Source organism: Dama dama, chromosome 14 (assembly GCF_033118175.1).
Source record: "Dama dama isolate Ldn47 chromosome 14, ASM3311817v1, whole genome shotgun sequence".
Lineage (NCBI taxonomy): Eukaryota > Metazoa > Chordata > Mammalia > Artiodactyla > Cervidae > Dama > Dama dama.
In genome coordinates, this window is record NC_083694.1 from 29,770,576 (window position 1) to 29,797,581 (window position 27,006).

Below are 27,006 nucleotides of genomic sequence, written 5' to 3' on the forward strand. Positions count from 1 at the left end.
CCAGGAGCAGCTAAATATATAAAGCAAATATTAACAGACATAAACAGAGAAATTAACAGTAATACAATAATAATAGTAGGGAACATTAACACTCTACTTTCATTAACGGGCTTGCCAGCATTTAACATTTTCAGTCTCAAATCTTAAGACATTCTAGTGGATGTGTAGTGGCACCTCATTATCCCCACTGACTAGAGATATTCATCATCTTTTTATGTGCTTATTGGCCACTGATACTTTTTCTTTCACGAAATGTCCATACAAACCTTTGGCTATTTTAAAAATTAGGTTGAAAGAGACATTCATATGGGCTTCCCTATGTAGCTCAGCTGGTAAAGAATCCACCTGCAATGCAGAAGACCCCAGTTCGATTCCTGGGTTGGGAAGAGCCCCTGGAGGAGGGCATGGCAAACCACTCCAATATTCTTTCCTGGAGAATCCCCTAAATAGAGGAGCCTGGCAGGCTACAGTCCATGAAGTGGCAAAAAGTCGGATACGACTGAGCGACGAAGCACAGCACAGACATTCATATATTATCAAATGAACTATACAATATCAAATAAATTATCTTTCAAATATTTTCCCCCAATCCATGACTCGCATTTTTTTATTTCTACTTTTGGCTGTGCTGGGTCTTCATTGCTGCCTGTGGGCTTTCTCTAGTTGCGGCGAGCAAGGGCTACTCTTTGTTGTGGTGTGCAGGCTTCTCATTGTAGTGGCTTCTCTTGTTTCAGAGCATGGGCTCTATGGCGCATGGGTTTCAATGGTTGTGGCTCAAGGGGTCTAGAGCTTGGGCTCAGGAGTTGTGGCACACAGGCTCAGTTGCTCCGCAGCATGTGGAATCTTTTTCAGACGAGGGATTGAACTAGTGGCCCCTGTATTACAAGCCGGACTCTTAACCACTGGACCACCAGTGAAGCCCTGTATGTTTTTAGCTCCACCCTTTGATGGGCAAAAGTTTTTAGTATTGATGAAATCAATCATTGTTGTTCCTTTATGGTTCATGCTTTCTTGTCTCTTTGTTTAAGAAATCTTTGGCTAACCCAACATCACAAAGTTTTCCCTATGTTTTCTTCTAGAAGTTTTATAGATTTAGCTCTCATGTTCAGTTCTATGATCCATTTCAAGTTAATTTTTGTGTATGGAGTAAAAGAATGTTGCAAAGAGTGTTGCTTCTTTCTATTCAGATAACCATTTGCTCAAATGCTATTTATTGAAATGATTATCCTTTTCTCATTGAATGATGTTGGCACCTATGTCAAAGATATGTGTGGTTCTATTAATTCTCTAGTCAGTTCCACTGATCTATATGTGTACCAGTGTACCAAATATCACACTGTGCATGATACCACACAATATGTGTACAAATATAATACTCAAGATTATTGAAGCATCACAGTAAATCTGCAATCAGTTCAGTTCAGTGACTCAGTCGTGTCCGACTCTTTGTGACCCCATGAACTGCAGCACGCCAGGCCTCCCTGTCCATCACCAACTCCCGGAGTCCACCCAAACTCATGTCCATTGAGTTGGTGATGCCATCCAGCCATCTCATCCTCTGTTGTCCCCTTCTTCTCCTGCCCTCAATCCTTCCCAGCATCAGGGTCTTTTCAAATGAGTCCATTCTTTGCATCAGGTGGCCAAAGTATTGGAGTTTCAGCTTCATCATCAGTCCTTCCAATGAACACCCAGGACTGATCTCCTTTAGGATGGACTGGTTGGATCTCCTTGCAGTCCAAGGGACTCTCAAGAGTCTTCTCCAGCACCACAGCTCAAAAGCATCAATTCTTCGGCACTCAGCTTTCTTTATAGTCCAACTCTCACATCCATACATGACCACTGGAAAAACCATAGCTTTGACTAGATGGACCTTTGTTGGCAAAGGAATGTCTCTGCTTTTCAATAGGCTATCTAGGTTGGTCATAACTTTCCTTCCAAGGAGTAAGCGTCTTTTAATTTCATGGCTGCAATCACCGTCTGCAGTGATTTTGGAGCCCCAAAAAATAAAGTCAGCCACTGTTTCCACTGTTTCCCCATCTATTTGCCATGAAGTGATGGGACCGGATGGCATGATCTTAGTTTTCTGAATGTTGAACTTTAAGCCAACTTTTTCACTCTCCTCTTTCACTTTCATCAAGAGTCTCTTTAGTTCTTCTTCACTTTCTGCCATAAGGGTGGTATCATCTGCACATGAGGTGGTATAAATCCATCTTTGTCCTTTTTGTCAAAATTATTTTGGTTGTTCAAGGTCGTTCATGTTTCCATTCAAATTTTAGAATCAGTTTGTACATTCCTTCAGAAAATTTTGCTATGATTGGTTGAAAATGTGTTGAATCTAGAGATCAATCTGAGAAGAACTAACATCTTAAAAATATTGAGCTATCTAATTCACAAACATGTATATCTATTTATTTAGATCTTAATTTCCCTGTACAATGTTTGCTGCTTTTAGTATATAAGTCTCATCTATCTTTTGTTAACTTTATTATTTCACTTTTTAGGCTATCATAAATGGAACTGATTACTTAATTTTTCTAATTGTTAACTTATAGTTTATAGACATATAATTAATTTTGTATGTTGACTTTTTAGCCTGTAACTTGGCTAACTTCATATATTAGTTCTAATGACTTTTTGGTAAATTTCTTAGGATCTTCTACATGCACAATCATGTTGCTTGAAACAGTTTTACTTTTTATTATCCAAACTGTGTATTTTTGGTTATTATTTCTTGCCTTGTTGCACTAGCTAAGATTTCAAGTACAAAGATGAATAGGAGTGATAAACATAGACATTCCTGATTTTAGGTAGAAAGCACTGAGTTCTCACCAATGAGTAAGATGTTAGCCTTAGGGCTTTTTGTAGATGTCCTTAGCCAGGTAAAGAAGTTTCCTTTTCTTCTTATATTGCTGGGTATTTTTATCTTCAATGAGTGTAGAATTTTTTCAATGTTTTCTCTGTATTTATTCAAATGATTATATCATTTATCTACTTTGTTCTATTAATGTAGTAAATTACATTGATTAATATTAAGCTAACCTTAAATTTCTGGTATAAATGGCACTTACTCTAGATGCATTATCCTTTTTAACATATTGTTGAAATTAATTTGATAAAATTTTGAAAGGATTTTTTTGCATCTATGTTAATAAAGTCCATAGTTTTATTTCTTGTAATATGATTGTTTGGTTTTGGTATCAAGAATAATACTAGCCTCAGAAAATGAGCTGAAAAAGTGTTCTTTCCTGTAATATTTTCAGAAAGATTTCTGTATAGAATTGGTACTCCTTCTTCCATAAATGTTAGAGCAAATTCACCAGTGAATTCATCTGAATTTCTAGTTTTCTTTGTGGGAAAATTTTTAATTATAAATTTAATTTTGGTAATCGATATGGGACTATTCAAATTCTCCAGTTTTTGTTGAGTCAGTTTTGGTTATCTGTCTCTCAGGGGATTTATCCATTTATCTAAGTTGTCAGATTCATTGGCATACAGTTTTTGATAATGTTTCCTTATTATTTGAAGGATAATGAAAACCCATTCTTCATCTTAAAGATTTTTTTATACAGAAGCCACTCTTTAATTTGTTTCAAGAAGTGACTATAGCTCTAGTACTATTAAGAACTGGTAGAAGGGAAATTTCATAATTAAATAAAAGATAATTTAAAACATTTTTTATTGAAATATAGTTGATTTACAATATTATGCTAGTTTCAGGTATACAGCAAAGTGATTGTTTAATATTTATATATACATATACATGTTTATATATATATTCTTCTTCAGAGTCTTCTCCATTATAGGCTATTACAAGATATTGAATACAGTTCTCTTTAATCTTGATATTGGTAATTTGTATCTCAATGTACTTAGCTGTAAGTTTATCAACTGTATTTGAACAGATTCATATTTTTTTTCAGTGATTTTTCTCTGTCCATTTTCTATTTCACTGATTTCTGCTCTTTATAATTTCCTTCCCTCTATTTATATTCTGTGTATGTTGGTCTTGTTTTTCTAGTTTCTTAAGATGAGAATTTAGATAATTATTTGCAGATTTTTTTTGTCTTTTCTAATATAAATACTTAAAGTGGTAAACTGTCCTCTAAGTGATGTTTTACCTGCATCCCACAAAGTTTGACATGTTGCATCTTCCCTATCACTCAGGACAAAATGTTTTCTAATTTTCCTTGTGATTTCTTCTTTGATTCATGAATTATTTAGAAGTATGTTGCTTATGGGGAGAGGGGAGGAGAGGTGAGATGTATGGAAAGAATAACATGGAAACATACAATACTATATGTAAAATACATAGCCAACAGGAATTTGCTCTACGGCTCAGGAAACTCAAACAGGGGCTTTGTATCAACCTAGAGAGGTGGGATGAGGAGGGAGATGGGAGAGAGTTTCAAAAAGGAGGGGATATATTTATACCTATCAGTGATTCGTGTTGAGGTTTGAAAGAAAGCAACAAAATTCTGTAAAGCAATTATCCCTCAATAAAAAAATAAATAAAATTTTTAAAAAAGAAGTATAATTCCAAGTACTTGAGGATTTCCTAATGATCTTATTCTCAATTGCTCTCTATTTAATTCATTTTTTTTGGTATTAAAAATCTACTAAGACTTGTTTTGTGGCCTAGTACTTAAACTATCTTAATGAACACTCCATGTACACATGGAAAGAACATGTATATTGCAGTTGTTCAGGGTAGTGTTCTATAAATACTAATTAGGTTGGAGTGGTTGATGGTATTGTTCATATATTCTATATCTCTGCTAATATTTTATATGGCTATTCTATCAGTTACTTAGAGCAGTTTACTGTAATCATCATCTGTGATTATGGAATTGTCTGTTTTTCCTTCTAATCTGTCTATGTTTGCTTTATGTATATTAAAGTTCTATTATTAGGTACACACACATTTTTGACTTTTAGACTTTCCTGATGACTTGACCTTTTTAAAAATCACTGTGCAATGTGATAATCTCACCAGCATTGATATTATTTTCCAAACATCTTTTAGTTCTCTTTTGTAATTACTTTAAATTCTCCATAAGTACACTTAGGTTTGAACTTTTTTGTTTGTTTGTTTGTTGTTTTCCATTTATTTTTATTAGTTGGAGGCTAATTACTTTACAATATTGTAGTGGTTTTTGTCATACACTGACATGAATCAGCCATGGATTTACAAGTATTCCCCACCCCGATCCCCCCTCCCACCTCCCTTAGGTTTGAACTCTAAAGGATGTAGACCACTAAGTATCCTTTCCACTTGTACTGAAACGTCATTATCTCCTCCCAGCCCTTGCACACTGAAGATCTCAGGCGGCTCTGACTTAACATCAAAGGAAAAATTGTTCAGTAATCTGTATGTTGATAAGATTTTCATTAACCTTTCTCATTTTTGCTGGGTTTGTGACATTCCAAACAGGCAGAGATTATGTGGGACCAGTGGTTAACTACAGAATATTAAGTAGAGGGATCAATGTTGAGTGATTTTTTAAAATGATCTAGTTCAAGAGAAACACTGGATTTCAAATTCATCTCCAGGAAGTGGAGAACTGAAAGTTAGTATGAATCTACAATAAAATTCAAGTAAATGACGATTAGAGAACCAAACACAGACTTCAATTTTTTATAGAAGAATTTTAAACTATAGTCACTATTTCATTTCAGAACAAATGAGGCAGAAACAGTTTCAGTTCTGAAACTACTACAGAGCTGTAGTGATAGGACATCTACCTCTAGACGTTCACTATTATGTAGCTTTGTATGTATGTATGTATCAAATATCTGTGTGCTTTTTTTCCTCTCAATTATTTGGGAAACTTCAAAAAGGACAGTCACATGCAAGCCTTTTCAAGCATATTGCTAGAATGCAATGTGAATAAACTGCGTTGTGAATAAGTACAGAAAAACATTTATATAGAGCTTAGATAGCTCAGTGATCTTTATGAGATCATAACTGTTCTAAATATCTGTAATTTTCAAAAGTTGTGTCAATGTACCTAAGAAAACGGTAAAGACAAAATAAAACATTGGGACCTGAACACCTACTGTGGCTAACTAACTGCCCAAACCTGTGAGGGTGTTTTGGTAGCAAGTCATCTACAGAGCAAGCAAATCCAAATATGCAGAGTGCCCACCAAGTAACAGCTGATTCCTTACAGTTATTAAATTTAATACTCATAAAACACCATGGTATTGTTGCATTTCTTTTGCATGTGAAACCAGACTTTGAAAGATTAAGTGGCTCACCAAAGGTAACACAGCTGTAAGCAGTAGTTATGGGATCTGAACCTCAATCTCTCAACACTAGATGTAGTATTTGTTCTACTTTGCAAAAGAAACCTATATATAGATCAGGAGTTGGCAAACCTTTTCTGTAAAAGGCCAGAACCTTTAAGCTTTGCAAATCATATGGTCTCTTAAATCCACTCTTGTAGTAAGTAAGTAGCTATAGATAATATGTAACTAAATGAGTCTTACCCTGTTGATGCGGAAGATTGAAGGCAAAAGGAAAAAGGGGCAGTGGAGGATAAGATGGTTAGATAGTATCACTGACTTCATGGACGTGAATCTGAGCAAACTCCAGGAGCTAGGGGGGGACAGAGGAGCCTGGCGAGCTACAGTCCATGGGGTTGCAAAGAGTCGGACGTGACTTAGCAACTGAACAACAACAACAAAATGAGTCTAGCTATGTTCCAATAAAACTTTACAAAAGTAGGTTGTGGACTGGATTTGGCCCAGGAGTTGTGGTTTGCTGATCCCTGCTATAGATTAAAACATACAAGCAAACCATAAAAGAATTAGGTTCTAAAGTTTCAGAGGTATTTTTCATTACTGCTCCACTTAGTCTACTCAATTACAAACAATAATTGTGATTTCACTGTAAATTCATCTTCCAGTTCTAGCTCTTCTACAGTGCCAACTTTCTTCTCCCCAATACAAATTCTAGCTTTGATGATAGTCACTTTAAGGGAGTGATCAACACTTTTTGTTAGTGAGGACCAGTGCAGCAGATGGTTTTTCCCGCTACTCAGTAAAAATGACTTTGCTGGATCCCAAAATGGAAAACAGTTTCCTGCTTTATTGAATATTTTTAAATGCTAATAAAAAATTGGTACTTGGTTTTAGTTATCAAGATGGTAATGCGAATGAACTTATGGACAAAACAGAAACAGACTCACAGAGTTAGAAAACAAACATCGTTACTAAAGAGGAAATGTGGGGGAAGGATAAATTAGGAGTTTATGATTAACATATCCTCACTACTATGTATAAAACAGATAATAAACAAGTTTCCTGTGCTACTGCATAGCACAGGAAACTCTACTCAAGATTCTGTAACAACCTATATAGGAAAAGAATCTGAAAAAGAATGTATATATGTATGTGTACAACAATCACTTGCTGTATATCTAAAACTAACAACATTGTAGATAAACTATATTCCAATACAAAATAATTAAATTTTAAAATTGTTAATGTGGAGCAACAGTCATCTTTCCAATCTATGTACTTAAGGATTCAAAATTTGTCTTCTTATACATTATTTCATTTATCTTTGAAGCAAATTCTGAAGTAAGTATTATTATGGAGAAACTGATGCAGAGGTTAAGCGACTCACCCAGAGTCACTTCCTTCCCAAAGAAGCAAGTACTATGCTGGGTGCAAGGAATAAGGAGATAAATAAAATCATACATGCTTGCCTTTGTCCCTATCCTCTTTGTTGATACTTGGCCTCCACCAAAACCCACATACCTAATAAACAAGTTTGAAAAGAGTTTTCTAGTGACTGCCCAGGTAGTTTTTTTCCCTCCAGGCCTCTGCCTTGTTGAACTGAAAGTTGTACTTGAAATTTGATCAGATACTTTTCTGGAAAACCAAACAAGGCATGAAGCTCTCTGGTTTTGGGCTTCTCATCACCGTTTATAAGATAATTCCCTCCAGCAACTCATCTACACTATTACAAATAAGCATTTTCAAAATTCAATGTCAAGTGAGTTATTATTTTATTCACTACTAATTGTGAAAGTTAGTTTTATTTCCTCAGATATATTCTGTACAGTCTTTACTCTTTCTACTCCCTGTAAACTGACATTATTTACTATATTCATCTGTCAATTTTCATTCTGCATAGTCAGTCCCCTGTGTCTACTGGCCTTTCTTCAACTAATTACAAAGAGTGTAATGTCTAAAGTGAGGTCCTTACTTGAGCCATCGCATTACTTGGTCATAAACATTTCTTTAAGATCTGATATCAATTCTTCCAGATCCTGTTGATTTGCTAATTCACATAGCTGTCCTAGGGCTTCCCAGGTGGCTCAGCGGTAAAGAATCCACCTGCAATGCAGGAGTCACGGTTTTGATTCCTGGGTCAGAAAGATCCCCTGGAGGAGGGCATGGCAACCCACTCAAGTATTCTTGCCTGGAGAATCCCATGGACAGAGGAGCCAGGCGGGCTACAGCCCATGGCGTCGCAAAGCGTCAGACACGACTAAAGTGACTTAGCATGCATGCACGTTCATAGCTGTCCTAATGTCTTCACTAAGTACATCTGGTAATTTAGGGCATTTTTCACTTCAGGTAAGGATTGGCTTTTTTTAATTACAAGAAGATAGAGCCACGCAAAGAGTCATTCCATTTCATTCAGCCATGAATGAAAGTTTCTTCGCCTACTTACCTCTGCAATCAGATCATGTAGCTCTCCTTCACTAGGGCAGCATCCTAATGACCTGATAATTGTTCCGACCTCTCTGTGGGGAAAAAAGCAGTCAATTGTTTTAGAATATAAACTCTGAAAAAACAAGCACTATGTTTCTCTAAATTATTTCACAGCAGGTGTAGCACAGCAAAAAATGTCATGTAATAAACATTGCCTCAAGAGGATGGAAGATACTTTCTGAGGAAAGGAAAAGGCAGACTAGTAAACCCAAGAGAGAAGAAAGAAGTGTTTGTGTTGACTGGCAAGTGCAAACCCTGCCACTTCCTAACTGGTTTTAAGTGTTAGTTAATTCTTTTGAGCCACAGTTTCCACATCTGTAAAATGAGGATGATAATGTCTAAGGAGGTGAAGTCTAGAGGCAGGGTACCTAAAAGTAGAACCTCTAGTGGCAGACTATTGTTGTTGTTTAGTCGCTAAGTTATGTCCAACTTTTTTGAGACCCCATGGGCCATAGCCCACCAGGCTCCTATATCCTGGGATTTCCCAGGCAAGAATACTGGAGCGAGCTGCCATTTCCTTCTCCTGGAGATCTTCCCAACCCAGGGATCAAACCCTCGCCTCTTGAATCTCTTCCTTTGCAGGCAGATTCTTTACTGCTGAGCCACTGGGGAAGCCATTGGCAGACTGCTAGGGTTCCAACTCCAGCCCTGTAATTTGCTAGACTGGGCAGGTTAATCTGCATGCATAAGCCTACGTGGCAGGTGAAACACAAGATTCTTCCTTGAAATACTCAGAACTGGGCTGAGAATACTCTAATGGCCAAATAATATGAGATACCATAACATAAAGCACAGCACTTGACAGAGTAGACACTCAATAAATATTAGTTATTCCTCACCTCCTCCCCCATAGGAATGTAATTCAATTTATCAATAACCTAAGAGAAGTATAAGCTATATTCAGTACTCCCTGGATGCTCAGACAGGGGATTTATAATAGACTATTAAATGTTTTCATTTAAAATGGTTAAAAAGTTGTGATATTTTGAAAGTTAATTTGTTCAACTTAACTAGATGTTAATGTTAACTAATGTTAGCAACTTAACTAATGTTCACTTAACTAGAATATTTAACTTCTTTACCATTCTGGCTAATATCTGTGGTATTATATTTACTCTCTATTTTACAGAGAAAACATTTTAAATAAGAATTTTTAAGTTCTTCACTTCAGGAGGCTGAAGGATGAGTATCAAGAGAAAAACCTGAAGTCAATAACTGTGGAATATAGGATTCCTGGTGTTCACTGACTGATTTGAGGGCCAACTAAACATGTAATGTCTTCGTGTCAACTCTATTTCTTACCTCCCTGGGCTCCTTAGTCTCACTGCTTTTCATGCCCACGTGCCTCACTAAGGCAGGATCTGAACATGATGCTGTTACTAGAGACTAAAAATGTTTTATGAGATTATACTTTCTCTCAAGAAGCAGCTAAAGATGACCAACGAAACTGGCTAACACCAATGTAGTAATACTCTTGTAACATCAGACTGCGTATTGCATATGTTAGAACAAATAGTTAATGAGGCAGGGACAAAAAAAATATAATTTGATAAACAGTCATGGATTTATCTCCTCCATAACCTTGTAGGCCTTCTGTTCTGTGAATCAGAGAACTGCTTCAACTCCAGACTCAGAAGGATAAGAATAAAGGCTGCCTTAACTCACAGAAACAAAGGGAAGGCAGGGAAGTGAGGAGGGTACTGTTTGTATGCCCTTGCCGGTTAGAAATCTTGGGGAGGTGCGCTGGGGGAAAAAAAGAGAAATTTCAGGCCTGCACCATGCAATACAGAAGCTACTACCTCCACCTGGCTATAGAGCACTGGAAATGTGACTAGTCCAGATTAAAATGGGCTCTAAGTGAAACATATATATGGATTTCAAAAACTAGTATTAAAAAAATGTAAAACATCCATTAATAATTTTTAATTGATTACCTGTTGAAATCATATTTTAGACATATTGGTTAAATAAAACACATTGTTTTACCTGTTTCTCTTTTACTTTTTAAAAATACTACTACTAGAAAATTTTAAATTATATACGCAATCCTTCTTTTGATGGTTATTTTCTAGGGAATAGCTGCCATTATGATGCACTTTGTGAAGACAGGTACAATACATAAACAGAAAATTAGAATTGCATTGTGCTGTGTCAGCAATGTAATTTATCCCCCCTGTGCCACTATGAGAAACTTTCAACCTTATTCATTTATTTACTTATTTACTGGCCACATGTCAAAGCATGCAGAATCTTAGTTTTCTGACCAGGGGTCGAACCCGTGCCCCCTGCAGTGGAAGCACAGAGTCTTAAGCACTGGACCTCCAGGGAATTTCCTCAACCATATTTAAATGAAGTCCTGGGTTGCTGACCCAGGTCTCACGTCTTCTGCCAATATCCAAGAAACAGTAACAGGCTAACTTACTAGCTTTCGAAGGGGATAAAATCTAAGGGTAGACTTGACATGTATAAAGATGCATAGGAGAAAATCTGGGCTGGAAACAGATCTGGTAACAAAGCCACGGGAGCAGAAGAGCACCTGTACGAAGAGTGCCCTGGCTGGAAGAGATGACGACCCAGAAAGAGCTCACAGGAGTCTCCCCACTGACACAATGGTCCACGGATGAGGAATCTGCACTAGACTCAGAGAAGAGGAGCCAGGAAATAAGCTGAAATTCAGGACAGGGTGATGTCATGGAAACTAAGGAAAGAGATGAAAAAAATTGAGTCATCTTCAGTGTTAAATGCTGCTGAAAGGTCAAGGAAGATAAGTTCTGAAAAATGTCCACTGGAATTAGTAAAGAAGGAGATAGTTCTGATTTTGGACCAAGGATATTTCCACTTGAAGGCTGAGGAGAAATCAGGGTTGAGGTGGATGGATCTGTGCAGTGAAGGGGAAGAACTGATGTCTGGAGGGGGGACATGGTATCAAGGGAGATTTTTTATTTTTTAAGACCAGAAAGACGCGAGCATGTTTAAATACCAATGGGAATGGACCAGGGTTAAATAGAAGACTGATTTGGGCACCATCAGCTGAACAGATGGGCTTCCCGAGGAGGTGGGAAGGGCTGGGGCGGGCGTTTAGTGCTATATCCACATGGCCATCTCACCTGAAGACCTGCCACCAGCAAGCTGCCTCCTATAAGAAGGCGGTAGATTCCTCCTTGCAGTCTTAGAATATTTTACTCTGTCCCTCTTTCCACTTTGCTTTGAAGAACCCATCACCATCTTCTGCTCTCTGAGGGCACTGGGCTAGACTGTCTCACTTTGCCCAGGCAGACCACAGAAAACAAAGCCTAACGTCCTCTCAGCATCAAGGAACTTCTTTCTGTCTAGTCCTGATGATATAAGAGAAAAGGGCAAAGACCCTTCAGCTGAGGGTCCACAGTGGCCTTGAGAACAATACAAAACGTCAAAAGCTCACCTGTACACAAACAACAGGTTCTCTAGCTCACCCACCCTCCCTTTCAGCAGAAAGCTAATCTCCTCCTCTGTGCTCTGGGCTCTGGAAGCTGTGGTCAGGATCCCTGCAGCCAACCTGGGCACAGAGGAAGGGGGTGATGCCCATGGCTTCAGGTCTAGACGTCTCAGCAGCACAGTGGTTTCCCTGCCCTTGTTTTCCCTAAAGACTACATTAGCCTCCTAGGACAATGTGGTCCCCGGTGACTCAGACAGTAAAGAATCGGCCTGCAATGCCGGAGACCTATGTGTATTCAATCCCTGGGTCAGGAAGTTCCCGTGGAGAAGGGAGTAGCAACCCACTCCAGTATTCTTACCTGGAGAATTCCATGGACAGAGGATCCTGGTGGGCTACAGCCCAGAGGGTCGTACAGAGTTGGACACAACTGAACGACTAACACTAACTAACTGAGGACAATATGGGAGAAGAAAAGAAGGAGCCACCAAATTGCTAATGTTGAACTTTTTCTGGTCTGGCACGTGGGGAAATGGAATTAGACTAGATTTAGAAAAGTACAGGAACATGACACATTTTTACCTCTAGTCTACTAGACTACTCTATATACAATTCATATCTATAACCCTAGTTTGTGGTTTGGGAATGGGATGTGAAGTCTTCTCTTTCTCTCTCCATTCTCTTCTGCTCTGCTTCCCAAGGGCCTGACCTGCTGCACCGGCTCCCTTGCCCCCAGGGTCCCGGTCCCAATTGCCCAACATGAGGCAGAGCACTGCAGGTTTCCATTGCTGGATCACACACTGCCCAAAATGTGGGGTCTTAAACAACAACGAGTTCTTATTTTTCATAATTCGGTAGGTTGGCTGGATGGTTCCTCCACCAGTTTCCCCTGGGTTCACTCATGCAGTGTTTGGCAGTTAATTAATCTACACATCAGGTTGCTCAATATTCCACAGTCAACTATTCAAAATTTCCATTATCACCACCCCGGATTCTGGGTCCCTTAACCTTCCATCCTGCCTGCTCTATTGATCCATAACCCTGAGCATCTCTACGTCTCTAATTTTAATTTCCTGTTACCGCAAAGCACTGCTGGAAGAAAACAACAAAAACCTGTGGCCCACTACAGATTCACGCCATCTAGCATCAAGTGTCCTGGACGTTGCCTGACAATCCTTTCTCTCATCTCCTGTTGATGCCCTAGCAAACTTCCCAAAGAGCTACCCTGAATCCTCTCTGGCCTCAAGCTCCAAAGCATGGTCTCCCTTAATCTCAGCAGAAAACCCTATCACCTGCTTCACCAAAGAAATGAAAACTGCTGAGGTCGGCACCATCACCGACCCTCCTCACTCAGCTCCGGTTGCTCTAACAACATACCACAGTAAGACCACTGGTATCTTAATATGGAGTGGGAAATGGCAACCCACTCCAGTATTCTTGCCTAGAGAATCCCATGAAGAGAGGAACATGGTGGGCTACGCCCACAGAGTCACGCAGAGTTGGACACAGCTGAGCGACAGAGCACACACGTGCAGTACCTTAGTAACAGCACTCGTAGAAGAAACAGGAAGAACCCCACCACCACCACCAGCAAGAGTGCCAGTGCTAAGAAAATCTAGACCAGAAGTTCAGAATACACGGTTGTGGAGGATGCCCACTGGAGAAAACACACATCATGCCTGACAGCTCCCAGCTCTAGAGAACGCACTCTGTGCCCGGCACATTCTATCACCTCATTGAATCCTCAGGAAGTAGGCACTACTATTATCTCCATTTTCAGAGGAAGAAACTAAACCCCAAAGGCATTCAGGAATGGGCCCGAGGTCACATATAGCCAATATGTTAGAGCAATGACTTCCTTGGGACTAGGGAAATCTCAGGAGCTGTGGAGAAGTCTGACAAGGGGGCTAAGCAGAGAACAGGGATGAGAACAGAAACAAAAGCCCTCACGATGTGAGAAAAGTAGGTTAACTAGCCTTCTGGCTTAAGAACGGACATCTCCTCAAGACTTCTAGAAAGAACAGACTTTACATCTCATTCACCTCCCTTATGACATGATCATGATCCGTATGGATATGAGAAAAAATATCTCCTCACAATAGCTCTGTGTGGTAGGCACTGTTGTTTTACATATGGGGGAAACTGAACCACAGAAATGTCTGGTAATTTCCCCAAGATCCTAGTAAGTAGCAGAATTGGGATTCAGACGCACACACAGGCTGGACTCCACACTCTTAACCACTGCACACCACTATCTCTCATAAATCTCAACTGTGCATTTAGTTAGACTTAAAAAAGAACTTGACTGTAACAAGGTGCTTCTACAGAAAGCTGTGGGTATGCCACCCCATGAGAGCCCTGAAGACAGATTCAGGGATCACAAGCTGATGACCAAAAGGAAGAAATGTGGCCCTCAGATACGGTTTTGTTTAGCGTAGCCCGCGTTTGCTTCTTTGTTTACAGGGACACATGTAAACATCATGAGAATGGTCCTACACTTCTGCTTCACATACTCTATTACAGGCATGTTCCATGTAGAAATCTGCATACATCACTCCTGAAAAATACCAATTTTGTATTGTTTAGGAGTTTACCTGCAAGAAGCAGGGGAAGGAGCCAAATGGCTTCTTAAAGTTCTCCTCAAGTGCTTGACTCTAAGATTATTTTTAAACATACACACACACACACAACCTATGGCTTATAAAAGAAAATGTTCTTGTTCTCAGAGGATATACATTCGAGTATTTAAGGGAAAAGGTCACAGTGTCTACAACTTACTCTCAAAGTCTAGTAAAATGATACAAATCAATACCAGAAAAGCAAACAACCCAATCAAAAAGTGGGGAAAAGACCTAAACAGACATTTCTCCAAAGAAGATATAAAGATGGCTAATAAACACACAAAAAGATGCTCAACATTGCTCATTATTAGAGAAATGCAAATCAAAGCTACAATGAGATATCACCTCACACCGGTCAGAATGGCCATCATCAAAATATCTACAAACAACAAACACCAGAGAGGGTGTGGAGAAAAGGGAACCCTCTTGCACTATTGGTGGGAATGCAAATTTATACAGCTCCTATGGAGAACAATATGGAGAATCCTTAAAAAACCAGGAATAAAAACACCATATGACCCAGCAATACCACTACCAGGCATATACCCTGAGGAAATCAACATTTAAAAAGACACATGTACCCCAGTGTTCACTGCGGCTCTATTTACAATAGCTAGGGCATGGAAGCAACCTAGGTGTCCATCAACAGATGAATGGATAAAGAAGCTGTGGTATATATGTAAAATGGAATATTACTCAGCCATAAAAAAGGAACACATTTGAGTCAGTCCTAATGAGGTGGACAAACCTAGAGTGAAGTACGTCAGAAAGAGAAAAACAAATGCCATATACTAATGCATAAATATGAAATCTAGAAAGATGGTACTGATGAACTATTTGCCGAGCAGCAGTGGAGATACAGACATTGAGAACAGACTGACGGACACAGCTGGTGGGGGAGGACGGAGAGGGTGAAAGGCATGGAGACAGTGACATGGAAACATGTATTACCATATGCGAAATAGAGAGCCAATGGGAATTTGCTATATGACTCAAGGAACTCAAACTGGGGCTTGGTAACATCCTAGAGGGGTGGGATGGGGAGGAAGGCAGGAGGGATGTTCAGGTGGGAGGGGACTTGGGTAAACCCATGGCTGATTCATGTTGATGTTTGGTGGAGACCAACACAATACTGTAAAGCAATTATCCTTCCACTAAAAATAAAATGTAAAAAAGTCTAGTCAAATGAAAATAATAATAAAATACAAACATAAATATAAACATAATAAATATATAGTGAGATAGCACACACATCATAAGCAAGTGTGGCAAAAATGTTGGGAACTGGTGAATCTAAGTGAGGGCACACATGAATTCAGTGTACCATTTATTATTTGTCTATAAGCCTGAAGTTTTTTAAACTTCATTTCATTCATGAAATCAAAACCAAAGTAGTAAGAAACAATAACTGAAATTCTGCCTTGTATAAACTATTCATGAAACAAGCTGCTCCTTTCATGTTACACACTTTTTTATCATTTTGACTTGAAAAATTGCCTATTAAGGATGTCTTAGCCCTCAGTTTCATAATAAAATGTACTAGTTACAACATTTTCCCTCAGAATTTAATATCGAAAACTTAGCAAGATGATAGATCTAAAGTAGTCTGTTTCCAGAAGTACAGGTAGAGGTGAGGTGGATACCTGTCTACCGTGTTTGCAGGGAGAAGAAAAGTGTATGGAAAGCATGGAGCCCTTCTCATCCCTTCACCAAATACCAAGAAGGCAGCACCAGAACTGCTCCCGCTGTTGCAGGAAAACAGCTGGACTTTGTGAGTGACTCTAACAAGCACTAGGCTCAAGCTCTCCAGACAAGCAATGGCCAGGTCAGCCTCTGGCCCAGGAGGCAGCTGACTGGGAGGCGCCCTTCTGCGGCAGTCCATTGACTGCACCGCCCAGTAAAGGCCACAGAGAGGGCAACTAAGAAGAAAATTACGCAAAGGCAAGTGAGGTGGAGAAGGGAGGTGATGTTTAAATACTCATAGCCCCTTTCTCTCACATGTGCTCTTTCTTCAAATGATACTGGATGAGGTGAACATATCTCAAGAGGCCTCTCGAGTTCCTAAACAAAGCCCCCGAGAGGACAATAAAGGGAAATGACAGCAGAAACAAACGTGATGTGGAGCTTTTGTTCTCCAGTGTCCTGAAATACAAGGCCAGAGCACTGAAGACCACGTGATCCCCTGAGCTACTCTCACATCATAATTCTAGTGCCAGAACAAGGGACATAACAGGAGGGTTAAGGTGCTCTGAAGAAATCCAGATGGATCTGAGACTCCAGCCGTTCTAAAGGAAACCACACTGCAAACATCCAGCCCCAGGTGTTGTAAGGCTTCTGAGAGTGAGCTAAGAAAAAAAGAGAAATGCAAGAAAGAACAGAGGATAGAAAAAACTGGGCCATTAATTTTTTAGAAAGAGACAGAGGTCTGGAAAGAAAGAGATCTGAAAGAGGAAAATGTAAGAAAACATTGAAAGAGATGAAAATATAGTTTTAAGAGATAAGGAATAGAAATGTCAAAGCTTAATGATGAAAATAAAAGCAGCTCAGAATTAAGAGGAAATATGTATTAGATAGGAACTAGAAGATGAAATAAAAATATGAAATAAGAAAATAACTAATATAATTATATATATTAAGGCTGATTAGCCTATTTAACTTTGACTAAATGAGATTTTGAATCAAGCTAATTGATTGAAAAAAATTTTTTTTAATATTTCAAAATAACCTTTTAAGATGCTCAACATCACTCATTATCAGAGAAATGCAAATCAAAACCTCAATGAGCTACCATTACACACCAGTCAGGATGGCTGCTATCCAAAAGTCTACAAGCAATAAATGCTGGAGAGGGTGTGGAGAAAAGGGAACCCTCTTACACTGTTGGTGGGAATGCAAACTAGTACAGCCACTATGGAGAACAGTGTGGAGATTTCTTAAAAAACTGGAAATAGAACTGCCATATGACCCAGCAATACCACTCCTGGGCATACACAGCAAGGAAACCAGATCTGAAAGAGACACGTGCACCCCAATGTTCATCGCAGCACTGTTTATAATAGCCAGGACATGGAAGCAACCTAGATGCCCATCAGCAGACAAATGGATAAGGAAGCTGTGGTACATATATACCATGGAATATTACTCAACCATTAAAAAGAATTCAATTGAATCAGTTCTAATGAGATGGATGAAACTGGAGCCCATTATACAGAGTGAAATAAGCCAGAAAGATAAAGACCAGTACAGTATACTAACGCATATATATGGAATTTAGAAAGATGGTAATGATAACCCTATATGCAAAACAGAAAGAGACACAGATGTACAGAAGAGACTTTTGGACTCTGTGGGAGAAGGCGAGGGTGGGATGTTTTGAGAGAACAGCATCGAAACATGTATATTATCAAGGGTGAAGCAGATCACCAGCCCAGGTTGGATGCATGAGACAAGTGCTCGGGGCTGGTGCACTGGGAAGACTCAGAGGGATCGGGTGGGGAAGAAGGTGGGAGGGGGGATCGGGATGGGGAATACATGTAAATCCATGGCTGATTCATGTCAATGTATGGCAAAAACCACTACAATATAAAACAAACAAACAAACAAAATAACCTTTTAAAATGATTGTGAAAGTGCTTAGTTGCTAGTCGTGTCTCACTCTCTGTGACCCCATGGACTGTAGCCCACCAGGCTCCCCTGTACACAGACTTCTCCAGGCAAGAATACTGGAGTGGCCTAGGCAGATACTCTGAGGAAACCAAAACCGAAAGAGACACATGTATCCCATTGTTCACTGCAGCACTATTTACAATAGCTAGAACATGGAAGCAACCTAGATGTCCATCGACAGATGAATAGATAAAGAATTTGTGGTACATATACACAATGGAATATTACTCAGCCATAAAAAGAAACACATTTGAGTCAGTTCTAATGAGGTGGATGAACCTAGAACCTACTAATACAGAGTGAAGTAAGTCAGAAAGAGAAAGATAAATATCATATTCTTAGGCATATATACGGAATCTAGAAAAATGGTACTGAAGAATGTATTTGCAGGGCAACAATGGAGAAACGGACATGGAGAATAGACTTATGGACATGGGAGAGGGGAGGAAAGGTTGAGATGTATGGAACGAGTAACATGGAAACTTACACTACCATATGTAAAATAGACAGCCAATGGGAATTTGCTGTATGGCTCAGAAAATTCAAACAGGGGCTCTGTATCAACCTAGAGGGGTGGGATGGGGAGGGAGATGGGAGGGAGTTTCAAAAGGGAGGGGATATATGTATACCCATGGCTGATTCATGCTGAGGTTTGACAGAAAACAGCAAAATTCTGTAAAGCAATTATCCTTCAATAAAAAAATAAATTAATTAAAAAAAAAAGAATACTGGAGTGGGTTGTCACTCCCTTCTCCAGAGGATCTTCCTGACCCAGGGATCAAACCTGGGTCTCCTGCATTGCAGGCAGATTCTTTACCATCTGAGCCACCAGGGAAGCCCTACTATTATTAAAACTATTAAAGTCCTTAAAATTATTAAAGTCACCATTTAAAAGAACTATTAAAGATATATTGATGTCAATGCAATAAAATTAAAATAGTTTTTAAATTTTAATAGTTTCTTCTAAAGTCTTTCTGTCAAGCTTTTGGAAGAGGAGAGAGAGAAGGCATAAACAAATTTATTTGTGTACAGTAGTGTGTGGGTGATCAAGTGGTTTCTTCAGGAGAAAAAGCCCTGATCAGGAGCGTTTGCATCTTCATTGTGCAAATCTACCCACCATGGCCAGTTTCAAGCTTCCAATCTGACATCACTCACAATGGAGTCAGTGACAATAGCACACTATCACATGGCACCCTCCCACACAGGAGACATATATCATCTCCAGAGCATACATGAGACAGAAACGTAATATAGTCATTAGGAAGTGGTAAGCTTTGAGTGTTTGTCACCTTTGTTATTTTTCCACTGGTAATAAAACGACAACTTGACAAAGTATAGAACCCTTCTTGAGTTTGTGTTACCCTTGTGCAGGGGCCACACTGATTTCTCTGCAGCTGGCTTCCCTGGTGGCCCAGTGGTAAAGAATGCACCTGCCAATGCAGGAGACACAGGTTCCATCCCGGATCCAGGAGGATCCCACATGCCGCGGAGCAACCACGCCCGGGCACCACAGCTGCTGAGCCTGTGCTCTAGCGTCTGAGAGCCGCAACTCCTGACGCCCGTGCGTTCTAGAACCAGTGCTCCTCAAGAGGAACAACCGCAAGGAGGAGCCCACGCACCACAACTAGAGAGCAGCCCCCGCTCTCTGCAACTAGAGAAAATTTCTCTGTACCATTCCAATTTTAGCATAAGTGCCGCCCAATGGAGCACATTTGTTTTTAATATAATTAACCTGTAAGTTTATACAGCTTATTTTTTATATTAATTAGGTTTAACAGGGGCTTACAGAATTCCTGAAAACTTAACTCATCAGCTCTGGTGACCTGGTACAAGTCAACATGACTTCACGCCAGCACATCACTGATCCTGTGAGTCCCAACCACCTCATGCAATGGGTCAGGTGACTTCTACTCTGCCGTCTCAAGACAGGAGCATCTCCCAAACAACCAGCACAGTTAGGTCCAACTAACTCACTTAGTGATCTACACGCAAAACGGAAAGCAATACAATCTGTGTTTAAAAAAAAAAAAAAAAAGCAACATTTTACTTTGGAAAAAAATTTTTTTTCTTTTAGATAAATTTCATGGGATTTTTAAAAAATTACCAACACCTCAGCTGTGATATGCTTTTCAGAGAATATGAAAATCAACTGTCTCATCTAAAGTCCTTAAAATTTGCAGAAATATTTTTTTGTCAGAGGTCTTATATTGATAAGAGCTACAAGTTGGTCAGTCAGTTCAGTTGCTCAGTCATGTCCAACTCTTTGTGACCCCATGGACTGCAGCACACCAGGCTTCCCTGTCCATCACCAACTCCGGGAGCTTGCTCGAACTTCATGTCCATCGAGTCGGTGATGCCATCCAACCATTTCATCCTCTGTCGTCCCCTTCTCCTCCTGCCTTCAATCTTTCCCAGCATCAGGGCCTTTTCCAATGAGTCAGTTCTTCTCATCAGGTGGCCAAAGTATTTCAAGAGCTACAAATTTAAGTCCAAAAGCCTTTTTGGTTAAATACTAAGAATTTGTTTCCACTCCTGCATTATATAAAGAATAGCAGACATGGAGGTGAAATCATTTCACAACAAATGAGTCACAATAAGGTTGTCCAGTAGTGGCATCATCATTTAGTTTACATACAGCAACTGGACCACTTAAAACATGTGGCCAGGGGCAGGCGGGCTCTTGGTAGGCTGATTTTTGGTGAGTACAGTACCACGTTCCTGACACAAGGTGGAGCCAGTGGCATTGAGTTAGGTTGTGAGTCTTCAGTTTGAGGGCAGTCTAAGGTCAAAAAGATCACAAAGTGAAGACCCGATTCTGCACGTCTAGGGGAGGAAAGAATTCTAGGCAAGAAAAGATTAGGCAGAATATCGCACCTGCTCTATGAAATAGCTGACACTAGGCTAAGTACAAGAAAATGTTTAAAGCAATTCAAAAATGTCTAAGAAGGAACAAAGGATTTGAAAATGATTTTTATTGATGTAATAAATATTTACTGAACACTACTATGCCAGGTACAACAGAAAACAAAATGAAGACTTTGCCCTTGTGGAAGTCATTTTTTCACTGACTCATTCTTGGCAAAGCCATGAAATGAAGCTTAAATCATGGCTCGTAACACCTATGGCTAATTCATGTTGATGTAAAGCAAAAAATCAAACCAATATTGTAAAGCAATTATCCTTCAATTAAAAATAAATTTTAAAAAGAAAAAAAAAGGAGAATCAAAGCATTAATTCCTCTTTTTCATGGCCTATAAGAAATGTACATAATTTGACCTCTGCTGGCCTTTGCAACTCGATCTTATACCACTCTCCTCAAAGCTACACTGTCCTTTATGCTTCTCTCCAACACACGAACCCCTTCCCTTCATAGGGCCTTCATACTTGGTCTCCTCTGGTTCACCATATGGCAGGCTCCTAGTCTTAAAAGATCTTAACTCAAAAATTACCTCCAGAGAAACTTTCCCTGACCAGAATGTTTCAACTGTCCCCACAGCAGTCACGTATGAATGTGAGAGTTGGACGATAAAGAAAACTGTGCGCCAAAGAATTGATGCTTTTGAACTGTGGTGTTGGAGAAGACTCTTGAGAGTCCCTTGGACTGCAAGGATATCAAACCAGGCAATCCTAAAGGAAATCAGTCCTGAATATTCATTGGAAGGACGGATATTGAAGCTGAAACTCCAATACTTTGGCCACATGATGCAAAGAACTGGCTCAATGGAAAAGACCCTGATGCTTGGAAAGACTGAAGGCAGGAGGAGAAGGGGATGACAGAGGATGAAATGGTTGGATGACATCACCAACTCAATGAACATGAGTTTGAGCAAGCTCCAGGAGTTGGTGACAGACAGGAAAGCCTAGCGAGCTGCAGTTCACGTGGTCGCAAAGAGTTAGACACGACTGAGCAACTGAGATGAACTGAATCCCACCTAACCACCCCTCCTTCTCTAATACATCAATCCTATTTTCTTGATACCATATTTTATTACCTCATTCTGTTTTATTTACGTTATAGCACTTATTACTATGTGAAATTGTATCTATTTATCTGTTTGCTTGTATACTGTCTGTCTCTTCTTTCTAAAATACAAGTTCCATAAGGACAGAAGCCTTTCACTGTTATATTCTGACGCTCAGAAGGAGCTCACACCTAATAGGGACTCAGTAAATATTTGTTAAATAATAAATGAATACTTTTCTATTTCTCTACATTCACTCATTTAATTCTCACATCAACCCATATCATAATCTCCACTCTAAAAATAAGGAACCTGGGTCTTGGAGAAGTCATACTGATGAACTCTCTAGGAATATAACTAGGAGCAGAACAGGAAGCTGGCTCCAATCCTCTGACTCCTGCGATTCTCTCTCTCAGCTCTCTGCAATAACATCTTAGAACAAATCATGGCAATGAGTGTAACTTGGGAGGAAAAGTAGTGACAGAGAAAAAGACTCAGATGCAGATCGGAATCACTATGCTTTTTACATATTTCTCATGGATGTTTTGGTTATAACAAGAGTTTTAATAAATGCTAACTAAACTGACTAAAACATTTTTCATTGCTGCAAAAGGTCTAAATAATTCCAAATTCAACACTGCCAAATGGCTGTTTACTGCCCAAACAAAGAAAACAAATAAAAGGCCCACTTTCATGGAGCTTCCTGTTTAAGAAGCAACACTGAAACGCCTTTTGGCAGACACAAAAGGAGGAAAAAAATCAACCAATAAATGCTAAAATTAGTGGGCAAATTTAGAGGAGAAACAGAATGTTTGTGTGGTCTTGACTGTATCTCCCCAAGATATTTACTAAGTAGCAAAGTGAAAAATAACAACCTCATAGTGGGAAAGCCTGGCAGACACTATCTCAACCAAGAGAGCAAGGTTAACATTGAGCACAGCATCACCCTGCCGTGGTGCGCTGAGAAAAACACAAAATCACTTCTGCATTATTCTTGGCAAAAATGCATTAGCTCAATCTATGCATGAGAAAACATCTAATATACCCAAACTAAGGAACATTCTACAAAATTACTGAGCAGGACATTTTACAAGTATCAAGGTCATGAAACAAAGACTGAGGAACTGTCACAGCCTAGAGGGCCTAAAGACATATAATAACTAAATGCAAATAGGATTTTGAATTGGAACCTGGAAGAGAGAAGGGAGCTTAGTAGAAAAGCTGGTACAAATCTGTAAGCTCTAGAATTTTTGTTCATGGTTCTGAAAAAAATGCTAATTTTTCTCTTGATTTCAGTAATTGTATTACAATTATAAGATGTGACCATTAGGAGAAGCTGGTTGAAGGAACACTCTGTACTATTTTTGCATTTCTGTAACTACAAAAGTAGTTTCAAAATAAAATGGTTTTTAAAACATTGAAAATATTAAATTTAAAAATACTGGCATTATAAGGTCCTTTTTGCTCTATGGGCAAAGACTGGAGATTTCTGGTTAATCAGATATTTTTAGAGTTACCACTTTTACATGTTAGGGATATCAGTCATTTGTAATATAACATTTTCTCAAGTTGTCATTTATCTCTGGATTTAAAGTTTTGTTTTGTTTTTAGCTAAAAAAAAAAACTTATATGTGGCTGAATGCGTCAGTCTTTTTACTTCTGGATGTTGAGTCATTTTTCTCTACTCCAAGTTTATAAAGGAATTCACCCACATGTTTTTTTAATACTTATACAAAATTTCATGTTTTATGGTTAGATTTTTTGTTGCATACAACCTTATCTTGGTATATAATCTGAAGTACAGATCTATTTTTACACTTTTCAAATGGCTATGGAGCTATTAAGTCTATCTTTTCCCCACTTACTGGAGATGTCACCTATATCATGTATTATCTTTCCACCGGCACTTGGCAATTATCTCTGAATTTTCTGTTCTATTTCATTGGTCTGTCATGCCACACTCTTTTAATTTTGTAAAGGATTTATAATATGTTTTAATATCGAATAAAGCTAAACTGGAGCTTCCCAGGTGGCCCAGCGGTAAAGAACTTGCCTGCCAACGCAGGAGACTTGAGTTCAATCCCTGGGTCGGGAAGATTTCTTGGGGAAGGAAATGGCAACCCACTCCAATATTCTTGCGTGGGAAATCCAGTGGACAGAGAGGAGCCTGGCAGGCTACAGTCCGTGGGATCGCAGAGTCAGACACAACTTAGAAACTGAACAGCAACAACACAGCTAAACTTACCTCCCTGCTCTCCTTTGCCAGCTTTTTATTGGCCATTCTGCTTATTTACTTTTTAACATGAACATTAAATTCACTTGTCTAGCTCCAGAAAAGACTTGTTGGTATTTTAACTGTGTTTCTAAGTTGATTTAGGATTACTTGACACCTTTATGATTTCAACTCTTCCTATCCAAAAACACGGTATGTCTTTCCATTTGTTCAATTCTATTTGTATATATTTTTCAGATTTTCCTAATGCAGCATTGTATTTTTTGTTATGTCTATAAATTTAAACTTTTTTGTTGCTATTGTAATGTAAATGGGTTTTACCTCTGATTATGGGCTTCCCAGATGGCGCTAGCGGTAAAGAACCTTGCCTGCCAATGCAGGAGACACAGGAGACATGAGTCCGATCCCTAGGTTGGGAAGATTCTCTGGAATGGGAAAAGGCAACCCACTCCAGTATGCTTGCTTGGAAAATTCCATGGACAGAGCAGCCTGGCCAGCTTCAGTCCATGGGTTGCAAAGAGTTGGACACGACTAAAGCAACTTAACATGCACACACCTTTCATTATATATCACCTAACGGGTCATTATTTATATAATTGAAGGCTTGATTTCTGTATATTAATTTCATTTCCTACAACTTTATTAAACTTTCTTTTTCTTTGTGGTGATTTTTCATTGATTTTTTGGGGTTTTCTAGATATTTCATGATTTCCTCTATGTAAATAGAGACAGTTTTTTTCTTCTACCTTTTTGTGTCCAATATTTATGCCTCTGTTATTACTTGTCTAATTGCTGGCTAAAGTCTCTAGTTAATACTAAATAATAATGATGAATATGGATCTTATTCTGCTCCTGACTTTAATGGAAATGCTGATTGTGCTTCTTCATTAAGTAAGAGACCGGATTTTAGGCTGAGATACACGTATTTCATGTTATGGAACTATTTCCTCAAGATGTACTTCACTGAGTGTGATGGCTAATTTTATGTGTCAACTTGATTGGGCTTAAGGGATGCTTAAGGGATGCTCAGTTGGCTAACAAGACATTTCTGAGTGTATCTGTGAGGACACCTCCAGAATCCAGCATTTGAATGGGTAGACCTAGGAGAGAAGATTGCCCTCACCAGCTTGAGTGGGCATCATTCAGTCTGTTGGTATGCTAAGTAGAACAAAAAAGCAGAAGGGCAAATTTTTTCTCTTTGCTTGAGCTGAGACATGTATCTTCTCCCATTCTTGGACAACCATGCTCCTGGTTCTCAAGCTTTAAGGCTCAGAATGATTTACACCACTGGTTTTTTATTCTCCAGCTTGCAAATGTCAGATCATGGGATTTCTTGGCTTACATAGTTATGTGAGCCAATTCTTAAAATTTCCTCTTCTCTCTTTGTGTATTTTAAAGATACACATATCATCAAAATTAGGAATGTGTGCCGAATTCTATCAGATGCCTCTTACGTACTCATAAATATGATCCTATGCTATTTCTTCTCAGATCTACTAGTATGATGAAATACATATATACTTCCCAACATAGAACTATTCTTTTATTCTTGATATAAACTCCTTTTTGCTTTAATGTGCTATTGCATTTTGTTGCAAGTAATTTATTTGTAATTTTTGTATAGAAGTTCTCATAAGTAAGACTGTTCCTTAGAGTTTTTTTTAAAGCACTCTTTATTAAGTTTTGGGTATCACTATTATACTCACTTCAGAAAAATAATTGGGAAGTTTTTCTTATTTCCCAGAAAAGATTAAGTACCATTGTGACTAAAATTTTTTAAGTCTGATAGAATTCTCCTATGAAACCATTTGCATTGAAGTCTTTTTGTGAAAGAACTCTTTGAAAATTTGCCTTCTGATTCCATGGAATTTAGTATGTTTAGATTTTCTATGTTTACTGGGATCAATTTGTTTTGTTTTGCTTTTTATTTTTGGTAATTGACTCTTTTTTTTTAAGTGTATAATTCAGTGGTTTTTAGTATATTCACAATGGTGAGCAGCCATCACCACTACTGATCCTAGAACATTTCATCACCCCCAAAAGCATCCCCATACCTGCCAGCAATCACTTCTCATTTCCCACTCTTCCTGCTTCCTCGTAATCATTAGCCTATGGTCTGTCTCTATAGCTTTGTCTGTTATGGACATTTCATATAAGCATCACACAATATATGGCCTTTCCTGTTTGGCTTCTTTCACTTAGCATAACGCTTTCCAGGTTCCACCATGCTGCAGCACAGGTCAGTACTTCATTTGCTTTTTATGAATGAATGATGTCCATTATATGGATATATCACATTTCTTTATCCATTCATCAGTTGATGGACATTTGAGTTATTTCTGCTTTTGGGGTATTATGAATAATGTTGCTATGAACACTTATACA

General features: G+C 38.8%; 1 protein-coding gene across 2 annotated transcripts in view; it reads right to left on the reverse strand.

Moving 5' to 3' along the window:
* The window catches only part of EFCAB2 (EF-hand calcium binding domain 2), a 129,608-nt gene that overhangs the window by 47,683 nt on the left and 54,919 nt on the right, over positions 1–27,006 (reverse strand). For both annotated transcript variants that reach the window (XM_061160212.1, XM_061160213.1), the window contains one exon: positions 8,687–8,759. In XM_061160212.1, the coding sequence (XP_061016195.1) occupies positions 8,687–8,759 (73 nt within the window). The remainder of the gene's footprint in view (positions 1–8,686; positions 8,760–27,006) is intronic.